Source organism: Emydura macquarii, unplaced genomic scaffold (genome assembly GCF_026122565.2).
Source record: "Emydura macquarii macquarii isolate MOO-44397 ecotype Brisbane River unplaced genomic scaffold, CSIRO-AGI_Emac_v2 contig_2432, whole genome shotgun sequence".
Classification (NCBI taxonomy): Eukaryota; Metazoa; Chordata; order Testudines; family Chelidae; genus Emydura; species Emydura macquarii.
This window is the reverse complement of record NW_027132569.1, coordinates 2899415-2911677: the sequence shown is the minus strand read 5'-3', so window position 1 is coordinate 2911677 and position 12263 is coordinate 2899415. Positions and strand designations below refer to the sequence as shown.

Here is a 12263-nt window from a genome sequence, read left to right as displayed (position 1 = left end):
AATATAAACTAAATAATTTATTCAAAATGTTACAATGTATTAAATGAAAAGCCACTTTTAGTGCCAGATATTGTAGACATTTGGTTCCTGTTAGGCATATCAGAATATGAGCATCTGGTGTACCAGACCACAATCTTCACCTTTTGGTCAAACCATACCCCATTTTGGGAAAGTTTCAGGACAGGTTTAGACACACGTTTTTGGAAAGACAGCAATTAGAGCTAGTTGAAAATTTTTCAGTGAAACAATTTGCCTTAGGAAAATGCTGATTTGACAGGTTGAAGAGCTGTGTTTCCTCTTTGTATTATATGTAGTCAACAAAGCACTTCAATAAGTTTTGAATGATTTGTTAATGCCGAAATTATTTTTTCACAAAATTTAATTTTGCAGGAAATGATTTTCCTTCCAATTCAGGACAAAAGGAAATTTACAAATGCAAATAATTTGCAAATGCAAATAATAGCAATATTCTAGCAGAGCAACAGTCAAAGGTGCTGCTAAGTCCTCTATAATTCAGATTATTCAATATTTTTGGCAACACACATCAGAAGAGGCTCCAATCCTACAGAGTTTGTCTTGGAGGAACAATAGACACAGAATGAAGCAGCTCTACAATGTGTATTACAATATAAAGGGCCTTGCAATTCAGATTGCTGAAAGGAAAGCTAAACCCATTTGGCTGAGAACAGGATTCTGAATGTTAACACTGCAAGAAGTCATATATGGCATGTTCAAAGTGAACAATAAAAATAAGTCAATTTCAGATGAATTCTTGAGCCTCGCTCTGGTGTGGCTATGTGAATGAGTGACATTGATACCAAAATAATGGGAATCCTGTGCAAAGGACAAACTGGAATAGATGGCAAAATGACAACTGGATAACCAAAGTGACTTTTGTGCAAGCATGTATAATGGATAGCAACTGGAGATAAGTGAAAACTTCTTATCCCAAATCAAGCCTATAATCATTTCACAGTAACACGTTTGGGTAAGCAAATTAGCTTTAGAATTCTCTTCCCTCCATTAAAAATGTCACTTAAGCTAACAACTGTTTCCTGCTATGTAGAAGAATTTGGGAAGAATCCTGCCATTTCTATTTTCTGAAAAATGTCAACTAATCTTTCAATTCTTTTGCCTCTACAATGATAAATAAATCCTCATACGCACCTCCCGTGTAAGGTTCGAGCATTTTACAAGCTGAAATGCCACCTTCCTGGCTATCAAGTTCAGTTCAACTTGCTTATATTTTTGATAAACAGTGGAGAAATCCCAGAGGCTACAGCCATGTCATAGTACCATTAATAAACCATGAATACTTAAAACTTCTGGATGGAGTAATGGAGACACTCTGGGAAAATATCAGAAAAGGTGGCTGAACACCTTACTATTTTGTAGCACTTTAAAGACTAACAAATTTAATTTCTGCAGCATAAGCTTTTGTGGGCTGCAACCCACTTTGTCACTTCGGCATCTGACGAAGTGGGTGGCAACCCACGAAAGCTTATGCTGCAGAAATTAAATTTGTTAGTCTTTAAAGTGCTACAGGACTCTCGTTGTTTTTGCTGTATACAGACTAACACGGCTACCCCTCTGGAATTTACTATTTTGGACAATACAAAGTGTGCATGAAAAGTTGGTGCCCTCTTCTGGATAAGAAATTTTCAGTTTGCAGTTTCAGGGCACAATTAATCATGTATACTATTCAAGCCACTTAAATGTGTTTTATTAGGTCAATAACCCACAGATTCAATACACTTGTCCACTCCTTAAACTGGGAACTTGATAGAGACATAATAAATGCCAAGTAATTTTTATATCTAAGCATATTTAAATATTTCCCATAGTGAGTACTTTGCTATGCAATTCCTTGAAAGCGTATCACATCAGCAGGTTACATCACAACATTGTTTATTATGTGACTTTTTACAATACAAACAAAAATACAGAAATGCAGTATATGAATACAGCTAAATGAAAAATGGTGACATTTTTCTCAAGAGGCCATGATTCCCATTTCTAGTAAAAGAAAGACTGCACACAGGTAGAAACAGGTTGGTAGTTAACGCCACAATTTTGCCTAAAATGACCTATAAATGCATTTTCCTGCTACTTACCATAAATGTAAAAAGGGAGTAAAAGGAAAGATTTACTCACTGGTTCCTACCGTATGAAAGAAGCTATATTCTATTTAGCAGGGCCAATATATGGAAAAAATATCTAAATTAAATGTTATTACAAAAATGAAGCAGTAATGAAATTCTTCTGGCTAAAGAAGTTACTAAATGAGGATAGCATATATTTAAAGAATCCAAAACAAAGAAGGGTTGTTATAAAAAGCTTTAGGTGCACTTTAAGCCTATAAGTTTATTTTTCCATGTGTATTTTTAAACAATGGAAGTGTCAAAAAATAGGGTCAACTGTGTTAGACTAAATTACATTATTGTATATGCTGCACTGAATGGAATTCTTGTATTATAATAGAGAAGCATAGTTTGTATCATATTATGGCAATTTATCCTTACTGAAAACCTTCCAGAGTCCTTGTATTTTGGAATATCCTGTAAACAAAAAAACCACCAGAACATGATTGTACAACAGTAAAATGTTTTCTTTTGCGTTAAAATGACATCTGTTTTTAAAAGGTAAAAGGAAAAGGTACTTAGAGCTGTTTGTTATTTTTTTTCTTAAGTACACAACATCCTAGACAATTCAAGGCATCTCAATCTCCAACAAGATTAACAAAAAATTTGTCATGCTGTTAAATCCATCGTTATGGATACAACTGGTGCAAAATTGGTCAAACGGATCCAACGAACACGGATGTCCAGGCTGGCATATTGGCAACTAATACATAACTGGTGGTCAACAGATGTATTTAAAAGATCTTCCCTTTCTTCTTGTTCTTTTCCAAGGTTCTAAGAAGATAAAACATTTTAAAATAAAATTGTTTTATGGACAAAAATATTCAACACATTATGAATATACTTTTAAAATGTGCAATCTTCAGCTGTCCTAGTTTAGACACAGAAAGGTATTTTCCTTGGCACACTATGAGCAAAGTACTGGTATAGCAATAATTTGATCACTACACTCCGATTTCCAGATGCTGGAAAATGTGATGGCTTTCAGTCAGATGTTTGAATTCCCATCCCTCAAATAAAATCTGAAGAAACTTAAAATCAAAATCAAATTAGCCTTCAAATTCTAATAAAATTTTCCTACAGTGATGAATCGTATCTGTTGAGGTTACAAGTACTGAGCGTGCGTGCTTGCTGTGGAAGGTAGGGTTCTCCCCACTGTTTCCAAAATATGCTCATTTAGACCAAAAAGCAGCGTGACATTTTCACTATTTGAAGTGAGCCAACCTGCGGAGAGCTGCATTAAGATGTTCAAATTTTCATTTAATAATCTAATAGTATAGAACATGAGGGAACATTATATACAAACAACTTCAGCAAAAAATCCTATTTACCTGGAAGAATTCTGTTGTTCCAAAATACGCTGTTGAGCTTCCCAGTTTGCTTTCTCATCCTCAAACTGGCGGCGCTTTTCCTCTAATTCTTTGTACTGTGCCTCCAAGTTCTTTTTCATTTGCTCATTGCGTCGCTGGAGCTAAGAAATTGAGGTAAAGTACACAGTCAAAAACTGCATAATGAATAGGTGACAAGTAAAAGTGAACAAAAAAGAAGTATTTGATAACCACTGTAGTCAGTGATCTGTAGTATGTTTTGGAATAAATAATTAACTCTTAATAATAATGTAAAACTCCCTGCCACTATCCGCCACCTTATCCCGCTTTCAACTTTCCTATCAATGACCTCTCACTCCACTGCTCCTCATTGCCTCATCTTGATGTCCCGATTTGATCTCCCGTTCTGGACCACTCACTCAGTAGTGAGTTGGCTACTCCCTTTACTTCCACTATGCACTATGCTCTGAAGTCTGCCTTATTGCCATTAAGGCAACCTGCTCCACAAAAATAGCACCAGGCAGACTGGGGCATCAGGAGCTATTGTAACAGATGATAATGAACCTCCTCTCTGTGCAATCACACATTTCTCCATCAATCTCACTTCTGTGCCGGTTTTAGTAAACTCCTGCCTTTACTGATCTCCACACCCCACCTCCACAGACTGCCTTCAGTCGCAACCTCTCCTTCACACTTTGCACAGCCAAATCCTATAGATACTCAGACTGACTCACTTGCATCTGCTCAGGCCTGCTGACAGCAATTCTGGGCCCCAGGACAGAACAATCAATGGTCCCTGCCTCCCTAGAAAGGGAGGGCTGAGGTTTATGACCATGGACTTCAGGTGAAGCTTCTGCATGGGAGGCTAGCTCCCCATCCCACCTCTTCCCTTGGCCCTGCCCACACTCCCTCCGCTCTGCCCCGGACCCTGCCCTCTCCCCCAATCAGCCCACTCGCTACTGTCTCTCTCCTCCCCCCACTCCCCAGCTCAGTCTACCAGTCTACCTCCTCTCTTACATACACCCTCTTACCAAGAGGTGGCCAGCGACAGCAGGGGGGGGGCTGAGCAGGGAAGGGGGCAAGCAGTGGAGGAGAGGAGGGATGCATGCGGTGAGTGACAATGGGGGGAGAGGAGAGAGAGTGGCAGGGAGGCCAAGTGGGGAAGGAGGATGTGGGAGAGGAGGGGTGAGTGGGGAGGGAGGGAGGGAAGTGGGGTCTGGGGTGGATTGTGGGTGGGGCCACAGGCAGAGAGGCAGGAAAGGAAGTTAGCCTTTTAAAATCACCAGGCCCCTGGGAAATTCCCTGCCCCCCCACCTCCCAGTCAGCAGCTCTGCATCTGCTTTTTCCCTTCTGCACCAAACCCCTTGTGTCTGATTAAATCTCTTATCAACTAAACCCTGCCCTCTCCACACTGACCAACCATTCCTTTCTCAATCCATTATGCTCCCTTATCCTCAAGATCTCTAAACTGACTTTTCCTTCACAACGTGCTGTAATTCATACCTAAATATGAAATACCTAAAGTTCCCCTCTTTACCACTTCTAACATATCTTCTTTCTTCGCTTTCTTCCCTCCAAACTTCTTGAGCATGAGGGCTATACCTTGTTTTTTATCATCTATAATGTTGCAGCGCCTCAAAGTCCCAATCCCATTATACAATCAGAAAAGTAGTGGTCCCTTACAAACCGACTAGAACAGCTGGATACAACAGACTGGGAGCACAAAGCAACAAAATGATTAGAACAGCATAAGCATTGATCACAGCCAACCAGCTATCTAGCCAGTCACAATCAGGGAGTCCCTTCAGTTTCACACTAGATCTACAGCTTTTGAAACAGACCAGTCCCTTCCTCAGGATTGTATAGCTGATCACCTAGTTCTATAATGTCTCTTGATGGTGGTGATGGGGGTGGGGGGGATAGGTAAGAGAGGAGAAGGGGAACACAGGGTCAAGGTGTTAAAACCTCTCTCTACTAGCTGCTAAGTGGTGTTTAAAAAACCTTAAAAAGTGTTAGCTAACGTGTTTTAAAACACCAACTTCCCCCCCAGTTAGATAGGGCCTAAATGACTGACATTTTCTGGACGTCGTTGGCAAAAGCTATTTTCCCCTTACCCCCGCTTCCCTCTTGATTAAAAAGTCCACTCTGTTCCCCCCCCATGGTGCTGTAGCTATGCCAGCATAACCTCATAGTGCAGACTGAGCCTACAAGGACAACCAGGATTTCTCCATCGCTGTAGGAACTCCACCTTCCCGAGTGACATTAACTAGGTCGACAAAGATTTTTCTATTGACCTAGCTGTGTTTACACCAGGCATTACGTCAGCAAGCTATGGCGCGCAGGGGTGAGGATTTTTCACATTCTTAGCCCTGTAGCTATGTCAACCTAAATTTTAAGTGTAGTCCAGGCCTGACTCCCTTCATTGGCTTCCTCTCCTCTTCAATATCAGACAAAAGCTTTTAATTCTTACTTTCAAAGCCCTGCACAACTCCATCTATATTTACATTGCTGCTCTTATTTTCTCCTACCCTTCACCTGCTGTCTGTGTTCCTCTCAAGCCTCCTTCCTGAATGCCCCATTTGTATTTGTCTCCTGCTCTTGCACTTCAAGACACTTCATTTCAGTTCAGTACCCCCTTGCTCTACTTGTTTGACAAAATTTCTCAGCATTCAATCTCATTAAAAACAGAGGAGTTTCTTTCTATCAACAGAGCCATCTGAAGTGCACACCCATCCACTTTCTCACATCTCACAATCAAAGTGAAAAGTATTTTAGCTGACAGATTGTAAAAGCATATCTAAATTCATAACATGATTTCTTCCTAAACTGAAGTCAAAGTTAAGGTTGTGCTTTGAGTTGCCCATCAGGAATTAGATGTGTGTTGTGGGCAGGTGTATGCTGGATGTAAAACGGAGTCCAGGAACATCTGGATACTACGGTATAGGTGGTAAGAAGAGAATTGTGGTTGGTTTAGATATCAACACTTCAATAACTGGCGATTTCCTTGATTCTATGTGACTGCATTGACAAGTACTCTTGAGCAACTATAAGTATATTAAAAATGTTGTGTGGGGATTTCCAGAACTATTTGCAAAATTTAAAATGAGACCGCTATAACATGAAACTGCCAGTCTCTGCAGGGCTCCCCCATGAAGACTTCTGTGGTGATCTGTAGATGGGTTTGTGCATACACACGCACATGTTGGGGGTGGGAATGGAGGTAATGGAAAGAAAGATGTTTTTATTCATGTTGAAAGTGTAATGTTTGAAAAGTTTAACATGAATAAAGCACATAGCCCTTGTCACTCATATATCTGTGTCTCCTTTCACATCAGTCCATGTTCTGTACAGTTTTCTTAATACTCAAGGTCTTCTACAGCCCTCCCCTTCATGACCTGTGTCCTTAAAAACATGCTTTTGTGCACCAGGTCCATAGCACACATCCTAAAGTACCCAAATACATACTTCCTGAACCCAATTCAAATCTCCGTCTATACCCTCTGCTGTCTTTGAACTTGTACACCTTAATTTTATAGATGTCTGCAAGTTAAACAGGGAGCAGAAAGCACACATTGGGAAGACAGAATGGGTCAAAGGAGAGGTTATGGAAGCAGACTTCAGAGGACTGGGGAAAATGTAATAGAGGAGCATTTGGGTAGTGGGGGAGAGCAGCAGGGCTGGACAATGAATACTAGGGTATCTTGGGTAATTATTAGTGAGAGTTTCATTTAAATTCTAATTTAAGGTTATATTAGTAACTGTGGAGCCACTAGGAAACCTCCATAACATGTTTATGTTTCACTGTTCTTGAGGAAAGGACCATCTCACCATTGGTCAGCACTGAATATATTATTGACATTTAATACACATTTTGGTTACCTCAGCTTCAGAGTCCTTCAGTTTCTGAACTTTTTCTTTGACCTTCATCTCAAAGACCTGCTCCATTTCCATCTCCATTTTTTTCATTTTGGCCACATGCTCTCTTCTTTCTTCTTCCATCTGTGCCAGAGGGCTCCTGCCATAAACCCAGAGCAGGTTAGTCAATACGGAAGTGATTTTTTTTGGGGGGGGGCCAATATAAGACAGTGAAAAGCAAGGCAAAGCAAAAAATGAAACATTAAATGGAATGATTTGTCTATCTTAAGTTCAACTTTAATAATTTCAGAAAACTACATACATTGATCAACCGAACCAGTGTTAAATTATGGAAAGAGATATGATCTATTTCATAGTGTAAATATCTTAATTTGTTTTATATTTACATTTAGGTTAAATTTAATGCAGTCGTTGAAAATTCTTTACTTCTATCTTAGAACTTCTAGGGAAAGTCAAATCAGAGAAAATTCAGTAATGAAAAATCAAAAATAAAGTGGCATCTTCCTACTAATCTTCCAACACTACAGCCCCTCCAACTACCAAAAAAACTTGTGCATACAAGAAATGGAAAAATGGCATTAAACTAGAACAGAGCGAGTGAAAATAAGTGTTACAGGTAGAAAGAAACAGAGATTTTAAAATCTTCATTCCTATGGGAATTACCAAATAAATGTAAGTTAACAATTTCAGCTGTGTGTTAAATACAATCTTCTCCTGTGCTGATTCTTTTCAACACAGCAATTTTGCAGAGATTTTTGAGCAGCTGGACTTCAAATTTATTAGTGAAAGTTTTTTTTAGTATGGAATATTTTGCTTTGTAAAGCATTCCTAATTAAAATACGTTTTTAATTTTTCCATACACTTTCATGCAACTGATTTACTAATTCTGCTACTCAGTATAAAATAGCATTTCACAAATTTGTTATATTCTTCAATGTTCAGCATAGACTCATATAGTCCACTCCTTTCACTCTTTTCTGGCTAATGGTTAGATAATGTATAAAGTCAGTCCCTTGTAGAAGTAATTTTTTTGGTACTGAAACATTAACAACTGGAACAAATTAATTTCAGCCTGAATATGTATGTTTTTCAAAAACATTTGAAAAAACTAGCGTATGGATGTAATAATGCAAACAGATGTGTATCTATATTTATTATATGCATAATATCACTCTCTTCGATATTTACATACACACAGGAAACAAAATGATAAACGAGAAGGGAGTATCTATCCATCTAAAATGGTCCAACATTCACCAGGGAAAGCAAACTGTATTTGGAGTTGCTAAATGAGATTACATCAAAAATCAAGTATTTGGCTTTTTGTGCTTGAATGTTTTTTATGCTTTTAGAATTCTCCTAAAATTACCTGAGATAGATTAAAACATTTCTAATATGCAGTGTCCCTTTCAATGCAAAACTTGCAACTCATGCTTTTAGGAGAGGGAAAGAGGTTTCAGATGTGTAGTCAGTGCCATGGAGTGTGCATGTCAAATATGTCTGAGAATTGTTTTGACTACTGATATACTGATTTTATACATATAATCCAGCTGTATGTGATTGCCAATAATGAAGAGAAAATTAAAGTGTATCCTATGAAATCAAGGCCAACTGAACAGTTTTTAAATTCCAGTATTTCCAAAGATGTGCTTCAAAAGGTGACAATTTTAGATATTTTTGAGATGTATCTGAACGAATTTGCAAAATTGAGAACAGCAGACCAAATGTTAGCAGAATACTAGATTTCAAATAGAAACTGATCCTACTTCAAATCTGGGATTTACTTTTACTGTACAAAGGCTGTTTGGTAGCATCTGCACTTTTTGTTAATGAAAATATCACGTAACTTGGAATATTGTTAGATTACAAGCCCAGTACGATAACACAAAATCAATTCATGAGAGGATTGTGCAACATCAGTTGTAATATTTTAGTGAATTTGAGTAGTTGTGTTTCTGTATAAACACACACATTGTTAAAACGTTACAAAATTTAATTTCCTGTAGATATTAACATATATCTTTCTTTGAGAGAGATGTGAAGTTTTTAAGTGTCTACGTCTCCCAAGTAATACTTTAAAGGAAATTGTTCAGATTTCCTCAAAAATGTCAAGTCTTAGCCTCCCTGGAGGGTACAGTAAGCCAGCAGGCTAATATTCACTATGGAGTTCTTTATGAGTGGGTCACTTCTCATTCTGACAAGTAAGATCTAGAGAAATCAAGGGGTTTAAGCACAAAGAAAAAGGAAAGACCAAGAAAGCATTGGGAAAACTCCAACTCTCCCCATCTAAAATAATATACATGTGTAATGTTAATCCTTTAAGGTTTAGAGAAAGCTTATGTTATTCTATGTATACATGAAGTGGAACCTCTGCAAGCCATTTGTATGACAAAAACATAGTAAAATGATTTTGACTACACTATTTGCCAGTTTAACCCATTAATAAAAACAGCTATAAATTTAGAGATAAGTAATGAAGATTCCACAAAATCTTGATAAGCACTAACATAACTATTACGTTGGAACTAATCTGGGTGAATTACATAATTTACATATGTCTTCGGCCAATACAGTGCTCCTCTCTCTTTGTTATTCTCATGGAATTTGGCTGAAATTTTTCAAAAGTAAGAGGGAGTGTTCTACAAAGAATATTTGTCACTGAAAATATTTATAACTTTTTCTTCTACAATGTTAGAGCAGTTTTAGAACAAAAAGCAGATGCCAGAAGCTGAAAAACAGGAAGACTTAAAATCTGAGACACTTAACATTAAAAGTCTTATGTGTGTAAAGAGTTTTTGTCTGAAGTCTTTGGAAAAATTTAAATAACCACTTACATGCCTTCAACTGTGTCAAATCTAAAAAACAAAAAAAAAATACAGAGGCTTAGCATGCTTAAATAAAACCACAAAAACTAAAAAGCAGTAATTAAAAAAAGCAAATTCATTATTGATTCCTAAAGCAAATTAAAATTTGTTGTTTTTTCCCCTAAAGCAAGTTTTCCACAGTATTATGAAAGATTGTTAGTTAAAGCTGGTTATGTTTATTTCAAAATTCAGTTAGTAAATCACTACACCATGTAAATATTAATGCAGGTTTGATGTGCAGAGATATTTCAAAGACAGCTTACCTACAATGGTGTATCTAAAATATGCATGCTTTTAAAGTAATTTTAAATATTTTAGTGACATTAACTTAACCACTTGCTTTAAGTAAGCTTTCTGAAACCAAAGCCATCCATCTCTAGGCTTATTTGCCTCATAAAATTTGTCACCTAATGAAGGACATTATATTCAAAGTGAATGACTGATGTTATATTTAAAGAGAGACTGTTCAGGTGCTATAGAAACAGCACTTAACTTCACTGGCCAGCAGAGGTCTCACAGGAGGCTATGCTCAACAGCATTAAAAAGCATACAAGTTTACATGGAGTATGGAGTTTGTGTTGTGTTAGAATCTCACTGATAATAGTAAAATCAAAAGAAAAGATCAGGTTTCAGCCTTCTGGTACTGGTATTTTGACATTAAATCATTTACAACATAGTATGAAACCATTCATACTATTAGGACTGCTCCCTAGAATTTCCTGTTTTGTCTAAAGGAAGCAGAGAATCTTGGGTTTGTGGCAAGGTTATAAACATACTAGGAACACAGACAAAAGGAGTTAGAAGCAGTCTATGCTAAGAAGCAGTTAAAAGGATCTACACATTGTGTATTCTGTTACTCTGTGTGACAGTTGTTTATTGAACATATCTGTAGCCAGATAAGTCGTCTTTGTCATTTATATAAATGTATCTTTTGATGATAAAAACAGTGGTTTGTTTATTTTTAACCTCAATGAAAATGCCTTTCACATAAAAAAATGAATGTAGGACTTCTCAAATTAAGAATTTTAGATTCCAGTGAGTGCCAATTTTAGTATATGCCACACAGTGCATGTGTACAGTTACACTTATTGCATAGTGTGAAGAGACAAGTTATCCATATACCTGAAGGTTACCCTTTGACATAATATTTTTTTAGAGATGGGATGATGTTGAAAATGTGAAGGAATCAGACACTAAAACCTAAAATACAAAAAGGCTACATAATCATGGAAAATACATGCTATGGATTTCTCTTAAGCTAATAGTTATTTGTAGAACAGCTGATTACAATATCAGCTGAACAAAGGAGGAATTCAAGGGAGTTATTTACAAGACAAGAAAAATTATTTTGTTTTGGTTCATTTGGACAAGAGAGAATATATCTTGTAGCACATATTACTAATTCTGTTTTCATAATCAATCACCCAGTTATGTTACAAGAAATGAACTAATATTACTCAAAGAACAGAGCTGCAAAGGCCAACAGAATGTTTGCATTACCACCTGGAGCAGACCCATTTTAATTAGTAAAAAAAGTCTATTATATACTTTCTCGCAAGGAACTGTGTAGCCCCAATAAACTCAATATTTAATAAGGAACATTTGACATCTGCTAACAGAGTAAGAGGTAAGTGTTTAATATGAATACAGAACATAATTTTGGTCAACTAGTATAATGCAAGAGAAAATGGTCAAAAAAGTGTTGCTAACACACACACTCTCTTGGAACACATTTAAATGTTTTAAGACCAACATGTCTGTCTAAAACAGAGCCTGAATTAGAGGCTACTTACATTCCCACTTACCAGCTAATTAATTTTCCAAGGCTCAGTCATGGCAACTTGTGTTAGGCCTTGTCTACACTAGCTCTTATGTTGGCAAAAGTTTTGTTGCTCACGTAACTTTTGCTTGCATAAGCACTTGTGTGGACATTGCTATGTCGGCAGGAGATGCTCTCCCATCAACATAACGCAGCTACACAAACACTCTTACAGCAGCACAGCCGTACCACTACAGCTGTGCCTCTAAGTTTTAAGTGTAGACTAGCCCTTCGA

The 12263-nt window shown here is 37.2% G+C and overlaps 1 protein-coding gene across 3 annotated transcripts in view; it reads right to left on the bottom strand.

Moving 5' to 3' along the window:
- Positions 1-1891: 1891 nt before the first annotated feature.
- Positions 1892-12263, bottom strand: part of SEPTIN7 (septin 7) — a 95922-nt gene continuing 85550 nt past the window's right edge. For 2 of the 3 annotated variants that reach the window (XM_067562508.1, XM_067562509.1), the window contains 4 exons: positions 10180-10200; positions 7349-7484; positions 3473-3612; positions 1892-2915 (listed from right to left, as the gene is read on the bottom strand). In XM_067562508.1, the coding sequence (XP_067418609.1) occupies positions 2876-2915; positions 3473-3612; positions 7349-7484; positions 10180-10200 (337 nt within the window). In that variant the 3' untranslated portion in view covers positions 1892-2875. The remainder of the gene's footprint in view (positions 2916-3472; positions 3613-7348; positions 7485-10179; positions 10201-12263) is intronic. The other variant, XM_067562510.1, reaches the window with a different exon arrangement.